This window comes from Myodes glareolus, chromosome 5 (genome assembly GCF_982192425.1).
Source record: "Myodes glareolus chromosome 5, mMyoGla1.1, whole genome shotgun sequence".
Lineage (NCBI taxonomy): Eukaryota > Metazoa > Chordata > Mammalia > Rodentia > Cricetidae > Myodes > Myodes glareolus.
Genome location: NC_142030.1, coordinates 45,356,097 through 45,373,963, shown reverse-complemented (window position 1 = coordinate 45,373,963; position 17,867 = coordinate 45,356,097). Strand labels below are relative to the sequence as shown.

General features: G+C 45.6%; 3 protein-coding genes across 4 annotated transcripts in view; 1 reads left to right on the top strand and 2 right to left on the bottom strand.

The window, feature by feature from the left end:
* Positions 1-5,970: 5,970 nt before the first annotated feature.
* Rpl15 (ribosomal protein L15) lies at positions 5,971-8,001 on the bottom strand. The gene is made up of 4 exons (XM_048421680.2): positions 7,856-8,001; positions 7,289-7,470; positions 6,950-7,086; positions 5,971-6,326 (listed from the first exon to the last, which is right to left on the bottom strand). The coding sequence occupies exons 2-4, from the start codon at positions 7,458-7,460 to the stop codon at positions 6,021-6,023; spliced, it is 615 nt and encodes a 204-aa protein (XP_048277637.1). The 5' UTR covers positions 7,461-7,470; positions 7,856-8,001; the 3' UTR covers positions 5,971-6,020.
* Positions 8,002-8,080: 79 nt separating this feature from the next.
* Positions 8,081-17,752, top strand: Nkiras1 (NFKB inhibitor interacting Ras like 1). 2 transcript variants are annotated; one of them, XM_048421682.3, is made up of 4 exons: positions 8,081-8,240; positions 12,670-12,780; positions 14,333-14,574; positions 15,510-17,752. In XM_048421682.3, the coding sequence occupies exons 2-4, from the start codon at positions 12,687-12,689 to the stop codon at positions 15,750-15,752; spliced, it is 579 nt and encodes a 192-aa protein (XP_048277639.1). In that variant the 5' UTR covers positions 8,081-8,240; positions 12,670-12,686; the 3' UTR covers positions 15,753-17,752. The 2 variants fall into 2 exon arrangements, with proteins under 2 accessions (XP_048277639.1, XP_048277640.1); XM_048421683.3 differs by lacking the exon at positions 8,081-8,240 and adding an exon at positions 8,305-8,431.
* Positions 16,362-17,867, bottom strand: part of Ube2e1 (ubiquitin conjugating enzyme E2 E1) — a 54,314-nt gene continuing 52,808 nt past the window's right edge. Inside the window, exon 6 of the mRNA XM_087906282.1 lies at positions 16,362-17,129. Coding sequence (XP_087762408.1) covers positions 17,032-17,129 — 98 coding nt within the window. The 3' untranslated portion in view covers positions 16,362-17,031. The remainder of the gene's footprint in view (positions 17,130-17,867) is intronic.

The window sequence follows — 17,867 nt, the reverse complement described above, 5'->3', positions numbered from 1 at the left end:
ACCTGTAATCTCAGCACTTCAGGGTCCAGGCAGGAGGGTCAGGAGTTCAAGGCCATCACTGAAGAGCAAGTTCTAAGTAAGCCTGGACTATAGAGGCCCTGTCTCAAAATAAATGAGAGAAAGAGAGACAGGGAGAGAGAGGGAGAGAAGCTTCTGGGTGGCAGGATTCAAGGGAAAGAGAATTCTCTAATGGTAAAATAGACTAAGGACCTAGTGTGGCGGTGCACACATGTGATCCCAGCACTCAGGAAGAAGAGGAGAACTGTGAAGTTGAGGCTAGCCTGGACTACAAAGGAAGACCTTACCAAAACAAAAAGCAAACAAACAAACCTAACAGTAACCGGAGACCAGGGAGATGGTTCAGCATGTTAAAGTGCTGCCAAGCAAGCCTGATGACCTGAGTTTGACCCCCAGAGACCATCTGAAAGGCCAGAGGTGATGGTATGTACCTCTAATCCCAGCATTCCTATAGTGAGTTTGGAGGCAGACACAGAATTGCCTGCAAGCTCATGGGTCAGCCTGGAGACTCTGTTTCAATAACATGGGAGAACTCCCAAAAGTTTTCCTCTGCCATCCACACCTCTGCATATCCATGTCCAAGTATGCATGTCTCTCCTGCCCTCTGAACATACACACTAAGGCAAAACAGAACACACACACACACACACACAGCCCCCAACAAAACCCAGGACTAGATGTAGCTTAGTAATGGAGAAGTTGCTTAGCATGTTCAAGGCCCTGGGTTAGATCCCTAGATGGCTTGAGAGATGGCTCAGCAGTTAAAAACACCAGTTCTAGTGGGGTGGTGGTGTAGGCCTTTAATCCCAGCACTTGGGAGGCAGATTCTGTGCGTTCAAGGCCAGCCTGGTCTACAGAGTGAGTTCCAGGACAGCAAGGGCTGTTACCCAGAGAAACCCTGTCTCGACAAACAAAACAAAAAGAATACTTGTTCTTACAGAGAACCAGGTTTGATTCCCAGCACCCACATGGAAGCTCATGGAAATCTGATACCTTTTGCTGGTACTAAGCATACGTGAAGTATACATATATACATGCAAGCAAAATACTCATAAACATAAACCAATCTATAAAAAAATAAGACTTGGGCTGGAGAGATGGTTCAGTGATTAGAAGCACTGGCTGCTCTTCCAAAGGAGCTGGGTTCAATTCCTAGCATCAACATGGTTCTCAAAGCTGTCTGTAACTCCAGTTCAGGGAATCTGACATCCTCACACATACAGACATGCAGGCAAAACAGCAACGCACATAAAAAGGCACATGCCTTTAATCCCAGCATACAGCAGGCAGGGACAACCTGGTCTGCACAGGACAGCCAGGACCATGCAGAGAAACACTGTCTTGAACCAAAAATAGATTAATTAAATTAAAAGGTAGCAACAGGTTACTGAAAACATAAGACCCATTGTCTATTTTATAATCAGGATCAGCATAGGTTATGCTGCCAGGAGAGCAGGGCAAGTTGCAGTCCCTAGCACACTGAAATCTTCCTCTGGCTAGCAGGGTTGGGCAGCTCTCAATTTGTAGCTATGCCTTCTGGAGCTTGGGCTTCTTCTTCGTTTTGTTTTCTGTTTTTTTGAGACAGGGTTTCTCTGTGCAGCTTTGGTACCTTTCCTGGAACTAGTTCTTGTAGACCAGGCTGGTCTCAAACTCACAAAGATCCACCTGCCTCTGCCTCCCAAGTGCTGGGATTAAAGGCATGCGCCACCACTGCTTGGCTTGGAACTTGGGCTACTATGGTTATGTGCAGTTTGGGAAAGCAGGGAAGGGGTGTCTACTTTTGTCCTGAATTGGCAGAATAACTTGTAAGACTTCTACCTAAATGTATGATGAGTTAACAAGAGTTTAGCTGTGTACTCTGGTGGTGAGAAGCTTTGGTAGACATGTGGTGTTGTCTTCACCACACTCAGAGGGCAACAATAAAAGTATCTAACACGGCCTTTTCCACAAGACTGAGAGAGATCCCAAAATTTGATAACACGATGGGTATAAAAAAACAAAATATTGCTGATGAGGTTTAAATTGGTACAAACTCTATGGAAAAATTGGACAATGACTTAAAATTGATTTTTTTTAAAGATTTATTTTTGTGTGTGATTTGCATGCATGTAAGTGCACTACGTACATGCCTGGTGCCCATGAAGCCAGAAGAGAGCATCAGGTCTCCTGGAACTGGAGTTAAAGACACTTGTGGGTTGCCGTGCGGGTGCTCGGAACTGAACCAGGGACCTCCAGAACAGCTAGTGCTCTTAATCTGAGTCATCTCTCCAGCCTCTAAAATTGATATTTTGTGCTTAAGTAAGGTCCAAGTTTACTTTTATTTTCTGTGTAGTGTTGTTGTTAGGATGTGGACATAAGGTACTCTTGAAGGCCAGAGGAGGGTGAGGAGGATCCCCTGGAGCTAGAGTTTCAGATGGTTGCCAGTTGCTTGATAAGGATGCTGGGAACTGAACTCTGGTCCCCTGTAAGAATATTAAGTGTTCGCACAAGGTGGTGATGGCCCGCGCCTTTAATCCCAGCACTTGGGAGGCAGAGGCAGGCAGATCTCTGTGAGTTCGAGGTCAGCCTGATGTACCAGAGCTAGTTCCAGGACAGGCTACAAAGCTACAGAGAAACCCTGTCTCAAAAAACAAACAAAAATTCACAAAGGCAATTTACAGTATATATATAAAAGAATATTAAGTGTTCACATCCACTGAGTCATCTCTTCAGCCACTCTATCAAAATTTATCTACTTTTTTCGAGACAGAATTTCTGTGTAGTCCTGGCTGTACTGGAACTCACTCTATAGACCAGGTTGGCATCCAACTTAAGAGATCTACCTGCCTCTACCTCCCAAGTGCTGGGATTAAGGTATGTACCACCACTGCCCAGCTGTTTATCTACTTTTAACTCAATGATTCTAGTAGGATGTATTATACAGGTAAACTGCATGCACATTTCCTTTCTGTAATAACTCATAGCGAAAAATCTTTAATATTCGTCAGTAAAGGTCTGTGATGATTAACTTGTCAATTGACTAGGGGACATACAATCTGTGAGGAGAGCATTTCATGGAAGCATGAACTGCAGAAGATCCCCCTCGAAGTGGCCAAGTTAGAAAAAGATCCAGGGGAAAGGCAGTGTTCTCTGCTAGTGAGTGCACCTATTTTTTGTGTGGGGAGCCAGTCCTGGAACTAGCTCTTGTAGACCAGGCTGGCCTTGAACTTAGAGACCTGCCTGCCTCCCCCCCTCCCCCCAGTGCTGGGATTAAAGGCGTGCCCACTACCGCCTGGCCCGAGTGTACCTATTTTCTTACTGTCTCCACTGCCTACATCCTTGCTGTCATCAGTGGCTTTTGGTAAGCAGCACTCCTTAGGAATCCTCCGACTCCGAGACTTCAGTGCTGAACTGGGAGTGCAGAGGCATCCAGCTTTTGGTGCACTGCCCCGGCCTGTATCTTGTAAGCCCATCTAATCACTGAAAATTCAGTCTGCTCCTCTCCAGCAGGGTTCTCAACCTTCCTAGTGCTGCAGCCTTCATGCTGTGGTGACCCCAACCATAAAGTTATTTTCATTGCTACTTTACAACTGTAATTTTGCTACTGTTACAAATCTTGATGTAAACATCTGATATTCAGGATGGCAACCCCCAAAGGGGTCTTGATCCACTAACATAGTGCCGCATTCAATTACATTACACCCACATACCATGCAAAAATAAAGGGAATTAAGCTCTTTGTGGTCAAATAAGCTCCTGGGTAACTATGCAAAGAACTTATTATGTATATCCTACAATTGGGGTAAAAATAAATAACATACATCTTAGTATCTCCTGAGCCAGGTGTTATGGCAGATATATATATGCAACACACTAGGGCTGCTAGCCTGAGGCCAGCGTGGGAATCCACAGCAAGACTGTCTCACCCAGAAGTTATTTCTTCTAGTTGGAAGAGTGCTTGTCTAGCACACAGAAGACAGACTCCATCTGGAACACCATATAAACTGGGTAAGGTAGTAGCAGATGTGGCAAACACCAGCAGTCTCCATTCTCCAAATGTCAGTTCAAAGCCTGTTACTAACTCAAAATCTAAAGTCAAATCCAAGAAATTGATCTCACCTAATGCCTTCAGAATAGGAATCTGGAAGCTTTCTGTAGACCAGGCTGGACTTGAACTCAGAGATTCACAGCCTCTGCCTCTTGAGAGCACTGATGGAAGGTGTACAGTTAAGGCACTTAATGCAGAGTCCGCTACTCACAGCCGTTTTTGAGACAGGCTTGTACTGCTGATCCTCTCTTGCCTACCTGCCAAGTGTGTGGATAAAAGGTGTGCTCTCTGGTACACCATTTAAGCATATACTTCAGTAATAAAATAGGTATGCACCTTTTCCTTGTTAAGTTGTGAGACCAACTACTAAGAAAACTGGGCATCCTTGTAACCTTAGTACTTGAGGTCAACCTGGGTTATACACTAGACTGTCTCAGAAAGAAACCAATAGTGTGCAGGCAGAGGTAGGTGGATCTGAATTCCAGTACTTTAGCAGTGATCTGACTAGGATTCCAATTGTCTGCGGAAAAGTCTGAGGAACTGCGCCCCCCCTCCACAGCACAGGTCATTTGCTAAGGACTTTAGTTTGCACAACAAAGGACAGGCCATTAGCAGAAAATCTCTCCAGTGCTGAGCCAGTGTCAGGCCCAAGCAGTTTCCTAACTTAGCATACTACACTTTCTCTCAAATGATGCTGATGCTTGCCATTTCTACCTAAGCATCTTCTGCAGATTTTCATTTGCTTTTACATAAATGATAACATAAGGTACACTTGTTTAACAGACATTTATTACTTTAGTTGAACAACCTCTATACACAATTTGTTTTGCTGAATAGAAAAGAATTTTAGGTCAAGACTTTTATCTAGTATTTTCTGGAAATCAGTAAAATCCTTTAGAAATTTGAAGAGAATGAAAAAATCAGTTTAAGAAAAGCTTCAATTAGATTGTTAAGCCCACTAGTCCAGATCCCTGTCTATTTATTCCACACTCAAATGCACCCTGGGACCAAGGCATGGCAAAAACAAAACATGACGGTATGTATGGCCTTTGTGAAATGTCAACAATCTCTGAGAAATATACCAGAGACAAGAACCACTGGCCACTACCAAAGGAAAGACTAATGAAGTCATGGCCAACTGACTTTCCTTACCCCCAAGATGAATCGACTGGCCCGGGATTGACCTTTAAACACCCAACCATCCTTGTTATGTGGCTAGAAGCTTCCTAATGGTTGGATACTATCTTGACCACAGCTTTTTTGAGTTCACTTGGCTGGCATTAAATTGAAACCCACATGGCACCCATCACTAAACTACAAACCCCAAGGGAAACTTCACCATACCATTCCCACATAGGCCTCACCACACCCAAAATTCAATCACCACCACTACCACCTTCAAAACACCAAGGTGTCAACACCATTACTGGACATCAAACTCATCCTCCTGAGATCCAAGAGAATACAGAAGCCTCTTCCAATTTTATCTGGCTCTTCTGAAAATGGGGCACTGGATTCAGTCTCAAATTGTGGGTTGTAGCTGACCTCCCTTTTCTAAGCGTGTTCACAAAACAAGCTGGAAGCTTCTCTTCCTACATTTCTAAGCAAAATTCCAACTCTAAAGTAAGCAGCCACTTCAGTGACTAGAAGATTGTACCATACCAAGCTGCAGGTTCTATCACATGCACCAAACACTTCTACAGGGCAAGTCCTATGACTCTTCACACACAGGATATCACATGGTGTAAACCATACACCAAACCCCCAAGCAGGTAATGCAAAGTCTTACAGAAAGGTCACCAGAAACAAGATATACCATCACTGTAGTCTTCAAACATTATTGCACTTTAACCGCTATAATCCACAAAGCATTCATGACAATCTGCGACAGTTTTAACAGACAAATAACACCTTTAAGCAGACAGGACGGTCCTAAATTGTTTATTGGGTATGATTTGTACAAACATTACGTGTATTAGCGGTAACGGTGGAGCTGCAGAGTGTTGCGCCTTCTCCAGGCTGCACGGCGAGAGCCACCAATAGTGTGGTGGAACTTGTGGCCCTTTCCAAGGCCACGGCTCTTGCGGCCTGCTGATGTCAGCCCACGCATCTCTCTGTGCTTGTGGACCGGTTTGGTGATCCATTGGGTGTCAGGGTTTCTTCTGATAGCTTTATGGAATGGATCGATGAGGATAACCTCAAAAAATTTGTATGTGGAATCTTCGCCAACCCAGTAAGAATTCAGGACTCTCAGAGCCCCACAGTGGCGTCCAGCTCTCTCCTAAAACAGAGGGAAAAGCTCAGTCAGTCTTCTGTGATGCCCACGGCAACAAATCAGACAAAAATCCTTCCTTCCAACTCTGAATCACCAGAAACAGAGGAAGGCCAGGTCCCCACGCACTAAAGCCCAGGTATGCAGACAGAAACATCATTCCTTCCTATTCTCCCGCCCAACAAAGCCATACAATGGGCACGGAGTGAGTTCTGTCCCAATCCCCTCCAGCAACAGGGGTCAGAGCCATGGCCTTATACAAGAGTCAACGAATCAAAAGCTTCCAGCTTTTGGAAAGGGGTCCCTGGCCACAGAACACAGCTTACTAATCCTGAAGAAAAACATTATTTATTAGGAACGTAAGTAAATGCAATATGAGAACAGCTCAAAAATTTACCGCCTTCAAAAGCTTAGGTTCTGCAGGACCTAGCTAACTAGAAAATCTTCTTAGTATAAACCTAAGCACCAAGCAGTAGTGAGAGTTTTGATGATAGTTGCTCTTTGCCAAGGTTAAGTACAAAACACCTCCAAGCCCCACCTTGCGCCCAGTCAAACTCCACCGTGGTCCTCATTTCTTCCAACCCACAACCCCTAACGGGTTGCGAGGACAACCAGTACCCCGATCCCTTTACCTCAGCAACAGACTGAAGGCTTCGGGCAAACTTTAGCTGGTTCACACCATGATGGACAGGCTTGCCATAGGTCGCACCCTTGGGTACCGGGCGTTTGCGGCCACCACGGCGGACGCGAATCCTGTATATGACGTAACCTGGACACACACACAGGGACAAACCCACCGCCATCAGGTAAGACTCAGGTAAGCCTTTCCCCAAAGCTTCCCGGTACACCGAGCAAGAGTGACCGCGGGAGGGTGGGGGAGCAATCCCATACCAAGGATTTCCGGCTTCCCCCGGGGCAGGGGTTGGGGTATCAGGGATCGCCCACTCGGGACATTTCGGGCCACCACGCACCTTGCTTGGCCTTGTAGCCCAGCCTCCGCGCTTTGTCGGGCCGGGTAGGGCGGGGAGCCCGGTGCAGCGCGGACAGCTGGCGGTACTGCCAGCAGCGGACCCTCAGAAGGAAGCGCATCACGTCCGACTGCTTCTTCCGCCATAGCTCCTGGATGTACTTGTACGCGCCCATCTTGGCTCACCTTCGGGGGGAGAAGAAGCACATCGCAAGGGCGATGGTCGTCAGGAAGGCGGCGACCAGAACCGCTCCGTCCACGGGGAACGGGAACCGCTCGGCGGAAGCGGCGGGACCGAGGAGCCCGGGCTTGGGGACGCGATCGCCACAGTCGGCGAACTTCGCTCCAGTCAGGCCTCCTCTAGGCCCGGGCCCAGCTCGGATCCTGCCGCCATCGCGTCTCCCGCAAGCCTCCCAGGCGGCTGCGACTCCGCGCCCGCTCCATCCCGCATCCTGACTGAATGCTCGCGGGAGGACGGAGCTCAGAGGCGGTGGTGCCGCCGGGCCCGGATGGCTGAACACCAGTGCGATTCGCCACGGATAGAAACGCAAATCCCGCCCGACCTGCCTACCTGATGGCCGCCGCCAGAGGAAAGGAAGAAGCTTTTCTCCCACAATCCCTTTTGTGGCTCCTCCCTCCACCTCGGCGGTTCTTCTTCCGGTGGGGCGGGGGTGGCCGCGCAGAGCCTTATGGGGCTTGTAGTTCAACCATCTAAACCGGTGGGCGGAGCCAGGCTGAGACGGTCTGGTTTCCGGACGTGTTTTTCCCCCTTTCCCCGGCCCCCTCCCCCCCCCCCCCCCCCCCCCGCCCCAGCTCTCAGCGTCGCCTCTGGACTGCAAAGGCTGCGGGAGGCGAGAGGCGTTGAGCCCGCCGGGGTCACGGCTGCGGGTCTTGAGGAGGCAGGTCGGGGACCGCAGTGACCGGCGTGCCTCTGTCTCACTGCCTCGCAGTGCCAGGTTGGTGTCTCCGCTGACTCCGCTCCGGGATCCTGGAGCAGCCTGACCACAGGACAACCACCGGGTGGGCGTAGGCGCAAGTGGCTGCATGCGTGGGCCTCGCGCGTGTCCGTGAGGCCCGCTGGGGACCTGCGGGACCAGGCCGCCTCCTCCTGATCTTCCTGGGGTGAATGGGAGTCGGAGGTGCTAAGGTCAGAACGCGGGGGCTTCATTTTATGGATGGTTTTAGGATAGAATATTCTTCATTTGCTAAGCCCCCTTAGGTGCGACTGTTTCAGGAAGAAATACCCAGAATGCTGGCATTCTGCATTGCGTTCTTTATTAAAAGATAATGGTTTGCTGGCGTTTTTGCAGCTCCAGAATTTTCTTTTTTCATATAGTCGTGTGGTTTTATTAAAGTCTACTCTTGCTTATGGCCAAGGTTCCGGAATCACGTTTACCTTTTACATCAATCTGTGGCTCTGTTCATCCTTTAAAATAAATAACGGCTTTAGCATTGTAAGACTCTTCACCAGTCTTTTTTTAAAAACTCAATATATATTTTTTAATATGTGCCGGATGCAGTCACAGCTGTTGGCGATGAAGTTCTAGCCTTGGGAGCAAACGTTAATACAAGCTGTGTAATTTGATCCAAGGACACACATTGAGTTGGGGTGTAGTTAGGGTGACAGTGGCCACAGCGTCCCAGGAGGGAGGCCTGCCTCAGCTGAGCCCTTGTTGGGGCGGGGGAGCACCTGAGGTAGCCCAGTGGAACCTGGATATGGGTGGAAGTCATCTTCCAGTTCTCTCTCTCTCTCTCTCTCTCTCTCTCTCTCTCTCCCTCCTCCTCTCTCCCCCTCTCCCTCTCCCTCTCTTCCATCTGGTGTAGCTTGTAGGTTAGGATGGAGCTCTCAGAATAAGATTTCTTTTAGATCTCTCCCTGGAGGATGAGAACAGAGGGATCGAGTTAGGGATGGACGGAGTGGGAAAGTTCTGAAAGGGATGACGGGAAAGGGATGCATTTCCAGGTCAGGTAAAAACCCGATGTAAGAAATTCCCATGAATCTACAAGGATGACCCCAGCTAAGACTCCTAGCAATCGTGAATATGTAGCCTGAACAGGCCATCTCCCGTGATCAGATTGGTGACTGTCCCAGTGGTCATCAGAGAGCCTTCATCCAGTAACTCATGAAAACAAATGCAGAGACCCACAGCCAGACATTAGGCCGTGCTCAGGGAATCCTGGTGAAGAGAGGAAGGAAGGATTGTAGGAGCCAAAGGGGTCAAGGGTACCACAAAAAAAACCCACAGGAACTAGCCTGGCTCATAGGAACTCACAGTCTGAACCAACAACCAGGGAGCCTGCATGGGATCCACGGAAGGCCTCTACATATATGTAACAGTTGTTTTGCTTGGCTACTTGTGGGACTCCTTAACAATGGGAGCAGGGAGCGTTCCTAATGCTCTGGCTGGCTCTTGGGAACCTGTTCCCTCATTCTGGATTGCCTTGCCCAACCTTACTTAAAACATAAGGGGAGGTGCTTAATCTTACGGCAACTTGATATGCCAAGCTCTGTTGATACTCACGGGAGGCCTGCCCCTTTCTGAACAGAAACAGAGGAGGAGTGGATGGGAGGGGGTGGGGCAGAGGGAATAGGTGGAGAGGAGGGAGCTGAAACTCTGGTGGGATGTAAAATTAATTCGTTAAATTTAAAAATATGATTTATCTTTTAGAATAGTCTTTTTTTTTAAAGATTTTTAGTTTGTGTATGTTTGCTTGCATGTATGTATGTGCACCCCAGAACTGAACCACACAATGGTCATAAGCTTCCGTGTAGGTGCTGGGACCTGAATGAGAAAGTGCTTTCCAGCACCCCAGGACCAGGTTTCTTGAGAAAATAATGCTGAAGAATAAACTACAAGTCTGTGAGTCTAATTTAGTGGTAGAACGCGTGCTTAGCTAAACATTTAGGATTCAGAAACTAAACCTCAAGGTTTTAAGTTGGGGTAGGGATGGCTGAGACAAAGGTTAAGTGACAAGACAGGAGAATACCAGGACTGACTGAGAAAACAGCAAGCAGTGTTTCAGAATCAAACCCAAGAACCTAGGAAAGCACTGGACGGTTGTGAGAATGAACGTTAGATTTTAAAATTCTAACTTAGCTGGGTTAAGGCTAACAGGAGAGAGAGAAGTGGGATAGAGAGACTAGAGAGAAGGTTAGGTCAGTTTTCCCAACAGCAGTTACACTTTTAAAAATAATCACAGTGTCAGGAAGACAAGCATCCCAAGGCCGCCTGCCTCTCTTGGCTGTTGGCGTCTTTCACCTTCCACTCAATCATTCCCTCTCCTTAAAACTTCTCTCATAAATACCCCTGTGGAGATCTCCACCTCCATCTTGATCTCTGTGTCTCAAGGCTAACTCAGTCCACATGCAAAATTCCTTCTAAAGTAAGGTCTCAAAGGTTTCCAGGATTACAGGGGGGGGGGCATCTTTGAGAGTCCATTTCTACAAAAGTGGGAGTATGTAGCTGGAGAGGTGGTTCACTGGCCTAGAGGACCCTGGTACCCACACGGCAGTTTAACTGAAGTTAAACTCTCTTTAGCTTTAGTCCCGGGGGATCTGATACCTTCTTCCTGGCTTCCAAGGGTACAGGTATGAGTATGGTACACAGGCATACACGCTGGCAAAAAACGCTTATACGTTAAGCCACTGTGTAGGTGCTGGGAATCAAACTCAGGTCCTCTGCAAGAACAGTTGGTTGCTCTTAACCATGGAGCTATCGTTATGACAGGTTTTTTTTTTTTCTTTTTGCCACGCAGAGTGGTTCACACCTTTAATCCCAGGATTTGGGATGTAGAGGTAGGAGAATCTCTGAATTTGAGTCTACATAGTAAGTTCTAGGACAGTCATACACATAGCTACACAGTGAGACCATCTCAAAAAAATTTTTAAATTACACTTATTAATTTGTGCATGCATGTAAAGGTATGCATATAGGTCTGTAGAGGTTGAGAGGACAACCTGTGGGAATTGGTTATCAAACTCAGGTCATCAGACTGGGTAGCAAGTATTTTCCCCCATTGGTGAGCTGGGGTTTGAGACTGGGTACTGGGTTTTTCTATATACCTCTGGTTGGCCTGGAACTTGCTATATAGACCAGGCTAGTGTCAAACTCACAGAGATCTGCTTGTCTCTACCTGCCGAATGCCACAATTAAGGACTGCACCACCATGCCTGCCGGCTTACAATTTGACCTTTTTCTCTTTATTATTTTCATTGGTCTTTTGCCTCTTTGTATGTGTGTGTGTGTGTGTGTGTGTGTGTGTGTGTGTATTAGATACCCTGGAACTGGAGTTACAGACAGTCGTGAGCTGCCATGTGAGTGTTGGGAATTGAACCTAGGTCCTTCAGAAGAACAGCCAGTGCTCTTAACCTCTGAGGCATCTCTCCAGCCCCACCATTTGACTTTTTATTTTCTTTTATTTTTATTAATTTATTTACTTATTTTGGTTTTTTGAGACAAGTGTCTCTGCAGCTTTGGAGCCTGTTCTGGAACTCGCTCTGTAGACCGGGCTGCCCCTGCCTCCCAAGTACTGGGATTAAAGGCATGTACCACCACCACCTGGCCCATTTGACTTTTTAAAAGTGATTTTTCTGCTGTTTCTTTCTTTCTTTCTTTTTTTTTAAATATTTATTTATTTACTTATTATGTATACAATATTCTGTCTGCAGGCCAGAAGAGGGAAGCAGACCTCATTACAGATGGTTGTGAGCCACCATGTGGTTGCCGGGAATTGAACTCAGGACCTTTGGAAGAACAGGCAATGCTCTTAACCGCTGAGCCATTTCTCCAGCCCCTGTTTCTTTCTTTTTTAAATATTTATTTATTAGGTATGCAATATTCTGTCTGCATGGATACCTGCAGGCCAGAAGAGGGCACCAGACCTCACAGCAGATGGTTGTGAGCCACCATATGGTTGCTGGGAATTGAACTCAGGACCTTTAGGAAGAGCAGGCAATGCTCTTAACTGCTGAGCCATCTCTCCAGCCCCTTTTCTGCTGTTTCTACTGAACCATTTACCTTAGCTGCCACTATCCTGTCTTTTGGAAAAACAAAAACCTTAAGGAAAATGGTGCCTTACTCTTGGTACAAGTTGGTCTCTAACTCACTATGTAGCGGACACTGATCCTCCTCTGCCTTTCGAGTGCTGGGATTGCACACATCTCCATTCAGGTGTCTTTATAGTCTATCCAGACGAATCTGTGGCAATCTAGAAGACACTCTTAACAAAGAGCCTGGGGAATGGAATGTGGAAAGATTATCTTATTTTCCAGCACCCTTCTACTGTTTGGAGTTTCCCTGTATTACTGGTTCAGCTTAAACTTTAAGGAAGAGAAGGATTTATTTCAGCGTGTCCAGAATAAGGTGCTCTCTCTTTTCTCCACAGTGCTATCCCGAGAGAAGATGGGAAAGGGCTGCAAGGTTGTCGTTTGTGGGTTGTTGTCTGTTGGGAAAACTGCCATTCTGGAGCAACTCCTTTATGGGAATCATACTATCGGTAAGATAATCTTTCTTCGTGTCTCTCTAGATCTGGAACTGGTGGAGGACACTTGGCATGGAGGTCATGCTCAGTGGTGTAAAAAAGACTGAGTAGGGACAAGAAAATCGGGTTTTGTTGAAGTCCAGCAGTGCTTGCTGCAGGTTATCTAGCAGGTCAGAAAACAAGTGGCAGGTAGACGTGCATAATATGAAATCGGGGCGCTGTGCACCTGCACCAGAAGGGTCTAGGAACCCTACGGTCTCTGCGGTAGCAACGCCAATGCCATTCTTCAGTCATAGTGTTCTAGTGCTGTATAGGCTTAAAAATGAAAAAGTGGTGTTCACTACAGTGACCCAACTTTGTAAACTGGGACTATCTCATTCATATATTCCTTCGATGAGTACAGTTTCCTATTTTCTTTATCATACTGCTTATGACAGTGCTTTATAGATCTGCAGAGGTGAAGATATGTTTCTGGCTTAAGTGAGGTCACAATTTTGGTAGAGAAGTTAAATGGACTTAGGTTTATGTAAAAGATAGTAAATACAGATCTTTAAAACATTTCTTTCTTGGTACATAGCTTAGAGCACATTTTTATCTTTTATTAATCATTTTAATGACTTTTTTGTTGTTTTTTCTCGAGATAGGTTTCTCTGTAGCCTTGCCTGTCCTGGAACTTGCTATTAGACTAGGCTGGCCTCGAACTCAAGAGATCCGCCTGCATCTGCCTCCTTGAGTGATGGAATTAAAGGAGTGTGCCATCACTGCCTGGCTTTTTATTGCCATTTCTATATAGAAGAAAAAAATTTACATTTGTTGTAGACCTAATGCTAGGCTAATTCTAATAAGGCCAAAATAAAGCTTTTGTTGGAGACAAGGAGTCATGTAGCTCAAGCTGGCCTCAGATTCCTACACAGTTGAGGCTGACTTGAACTACTGGTCCTCCTGTTTACACCACGGAAGTGCTGGATTTATAAGTGTGTCACCCCAATGACCTATGAGAAGAAACTTTTTTTCTTTTGAGGCTGGCTATCCTGGAAGTCACTGTAGACCAGGCTAACCTTGAAATCACAGAGATCCTTCTGCCTCTGCCTCCCAAGTGCTAGGATTAAAAGTGTACACCACCATATCTGGCAGAATAAATGATTTTTAAAAAGTATGTGTGTTTTGGTGGGTGGGCGGGGCACATGTGCCTCTGAAGGGATTAAAGGATGACCCTGTGGAGTCAGTTCTAGCTTTTAGTAGGTCCCGGGAATTGAACTCAGGTCACTATGCTTGAAAGCCATCTTGACGGTCCAAAAAGTATACTTTTGGATGAATAACTACTTTTCATTTTGAAGAAATTAGTAAAATAGAAATGTGATTATTGCATATGGGAAACCTAGAAAGCCAGCCTCAGTGGGAAAGGGAGCTAGTGAATAACTGACCCTGGTTCTTTTTTTGAAACAGTCTCACATATAGCCTTGGCTGGCCTGGACTTTATAGAGATCCGCCTACTCCTGCTTCCTGAATGCTGGGATTAAAGGTGTGCCCCACCATGCCTCGCTGACCCTGGTTCCTTTTAATGCAGGCATGGAGGACTGTGAGACAATGGAAGACGTGTACATGGCCTCAGTGGAGACAGACCGTGGGGTGAAGGAGCAGCTCCACTTATACGACACACGAGGCCTGCAGGAAGGCGTGGAACTGCCAAAGCATTACTTCTCTTTCGCTGATGGTTTTGTTCTTGTGTACAGTGTGAATAACCTTGAGTCCTTTCAAAGAGTGGAGCTTCTGAAGAAGGAAATTGATAAATTCAAAGACAAGAAAGAGGTAAGTGGCTATTTCAGATACTGTTAGAACTGTAGTGTAGGGGTCACACATTTAGAAACCATTCGGTTGTATTAGCAGTATCTGCAGACACAGGGTGTGCGGGACTGGCTGAGCCCATCCAGCACAAGCATGGCTTTCTGCCTTTTTCTGTGTTACACTGTACAAGGTGCTTTCCTCGCTTCCCATCTCAGTTCCTACATAGCTTAGTCATGTGTGCGATCATTGCTTCTTCAGGCTTTTAGGATGTCTGTGGCAAAATAAGGCTCTCGTCATTTAACCCCCCCACAAAGCTAATAACCAGTCATCTGCTCCCACCTATTTGCCACTTTCCTTCTGTCTGAAATTCTCTAACCACTGCATACATAGCAGATAAATAAATCTCAAAAAGAGGAAAAGGAAAAAAAGAAGTAATAAACCTAAACCTTTAAAAAATATATAGAATGTCTGTATGCACTCAGGAAAAAGAAGTGAGGTGATGCCTTCTCTTTTTTTTTTATTTATTTATTATGTATACAATATTCTGTCTGCATGTATGCCTGTAGGCCAGAAGAGGGCACCAGACCCCATTACAGATGGTTGTGAGCCACCATGTGGTTGCTGGAATTGAACTCAGGACCTTTGGAAGAGCAGGCAATGCTCTGAGCCATCTCTCCAGCCCGTGATGCCTTCTCTTATTTGTCATATCTAAGGACACCAGCACCAGCTTAGTACTGGGATTAATCTGGCCTCATGCTTACTAGTTAAATTCTCTACATCCCCAGTCTTTTAGTTTTTAAACTTTGTTTTTGACAGGCTCTAACTAAGTTGCCCTTTGAACTTTCAATTCTCCTGCCTCAACTCCAGAGCAGCTGAGATGACTGGCTCTGCCAAGTGGAGGAGCAATTCTTTGTCCCTTCCACAGAGTCCCAGTGTGGTCTTCCCATCGTTTTCCTCAGGTGGCAATTGTCGTGCTGGGAAACAAAATCGACCTTTCCGAGCAGAGACAAGTGGACGCTGAAGTGGCACAGCGCTGGGCGAAAAGCGAGAAGGTGAAACTGTGGGAGGTGACGGTGACAGACCGGAGGACACTGATCGAACCCTTCACTCTACTAGCCAGCAAGCTCTCCCAGCCCCAGAGCAAATCCAGCTTCCCTTTGCCCGGCAGGAAGAACAAAGGGAACTCCAATTCTGAAAACTGAGTCAGATTTTGAAACATCTGTAGCATGGCACAGAGTTATGATTTAACATGGCCCTTTATAAAACCACCTCCGGCCTAAGTGGTAATTCAATGCATTTTACACTATAATTAACTTATTGGGCTTATTTATTACCGTTAGACATATTTTATCTTTGTTATTTATGTTGTACTTGTCATTAATAGTAAAATAAAATATGGAATGTATGCGATGTTCCATGGGAACCTTCCAGCCTGTCAGGAACTGTCATACTCATTGTAATTTCATGCAGATTCCTCACTGTGAACATAACTTCAAAAAGGCTTATTCCTGTGTGACTAGGATGTGTGTGCAGCCAACTCTCTCCTTCCATCTATGCCTAAGTTCCAGGGGCTGAACTCAGGCTGCTGGACTTGCATGGCAAGCACCCTTTCAGTGGGGAAGGTTGAGTAGGACTGGAAAGATTGGTCAGTAGTTAAGACTGATGCTCTTGCACAAGACCCGGGTTCAATTGCTAGTACCTACACGGTGGCTCACAACCACCAGTAACTGATTCCACGGGATCCAGTGTCCTCTTTTGGCTTCTTCAGGTACCGCATGCTCAGAGAGGAAATGAACACAGCCGGGTCAGGGTTGTTCTTAATATTGTTTATTAGCACAGTAACAAATGCAGACGTAAGAAGTCTAAAACACATAACCAGTCCACTGAGCAGTTCCTATTTCACGCCTACGGTTAACAGCTTAAGGTATTTCACTACAGGGTTGCACAAATTCTGATACAACCTTTAAAGTAACTTGCATATGAAATAAAATACATTAACTACTTGTTTCCTACATGGTGTGAGCCGGGTGTCCATTTTACATATACGAGGTAACGATCTCTACAAACTGTTAAATACCATTGTTTTCCTCTAAGAAGGAAAAACAAATTCCAACTTTTTAAAACAAGAAAATAGGACTTTGCATCAATGGCCAAGTGTGTAACCTATACAAATGTAAGCTGATTTTGAAATTACAGTAGACTACACTCAATGAAACCCAAGTGTCTACATACGCATTCTTTCCTGTTGTACTAAAAGTCAGCTAATCTTGCAAAACTGACAGCTCTAAAAGTCACTATTACCAATTTGTCTACTGTAGCAAGATACCTTAAGTTACAACAAAATCTTAGGAAGTAAGACTGAATAATATCTGTTATAGAAATACCCTACTCTTTACCAATTCCCACCCTCCCCCACCCTTTCAAAATCATAAGCAGCTCTCTTCTGTGACAGACAGATAATGTAAGAACTGAAAACCCAGTTTATGTAGCGTATCTCTTGGTCCACTGTCTGGCCATTCTGTCGTGTTCTGCTCTGTTGGTCAAGTACTGAGTGGCAATACTTCCCACCAAAGGGTCAGCTGGAAGAAAAACATGTAGACACTTTAGATAGAAACACCCAGCAAACAGTTATGACCATGCCTGAAACACTCACCAGGGGGTTTTCTTCTAATTGTTAAAAACAAATTTAAAAAAATTTGTTTTATGTGTATGGATACTCTGCCTGCATGCTGTAGATGTGGGCTGCCATGTAGGTGCTGGGAATTGAACCTGTGCTCTCTTCAAGAATAACTGCTCTTAGCAGATGGGCCATTTTTCCAGCCCCATCTTCTAATCTTAATATAAAGTAAAACAAGGGAGGATGGAAGGAGTCTTGCTAAAAAACGGAGTGGCCTGGCTATATTTTCTTATTCTTTTCTCTCTCAACAAGTAACACTCCTGTTCTTCATGTGTATGACCAAACTCACAAGTCTGGACATCCAGAGCTCCAGGACCGGCTCTGCTCACTGATTAGAGCACTGTGGATGCTGTGAAGTCTTTGTGCCCAGTGCAATTGACACTATCTACTGTACTCTGTATATATTGTACTCTGTATATATTGTACTCTGCATCCTGGAGAAGGCCAAAGCCAAACCCCCAAATAGATGTGTTTCTCTGAAAATGGAATGCCTAATAAAATTTGTATGTGTAAGCAGAAAAATAATTTCTTTTTATTTTAAAATGATTAGTCCCAGTAAGATTACAATTCTGAAATAATTTTATTTTAAAACAATTCCAATAAGATTATAATTCTGCAATCATCACATACTTGGCAGAAA

Bases quoted from the DNA above. Each gene is read 5' to 3' on its own strand.
- Nkiras1 (XM_048421682.3), top strand. From the start codon at position 12,687: ATGGGAAAGGGCTGCAAGGTTGTCGTTTGTGGGTTGTTGTCTGTTGGG. The intron at 12,781-14,332 runs GTAAGATAATCT...CTTTTAATGCAG, and splicing joins TTATGGGAATCATACTATCG to GCATGGAGGACTGTGAGACA. The intron at 14,575-15,509 runs GTAAGTGGCTAT...CGTTTTCCTCAG, and splicing joins AATTCAAAGACAAGAAAGAG to GTGGCAATTGTCGTGCTGGG.
- Rpl15 (XM_048421680.2), bottom strand. From the start codon at position 7,460: ATGGGCGCGTACAAGTACATCCAGGAGCTATGGCGGAAGAAGCAGTCG. The intron at 7,087-7,288 runs GTGCGTGGTGGC...GTGTGTGTCCAG, and splicing joins GGGCTACAAGGCCAAGCAAG to GTTACGTCATATACAGGATT. The intron at 6,327-6,949 runs GTAAAGGGATCG...CCTCTGTTTTAG, and splicing joins GCCTTCAGTCTGTTGCTGAG to GAGAGAGCTGGACGCCACTG.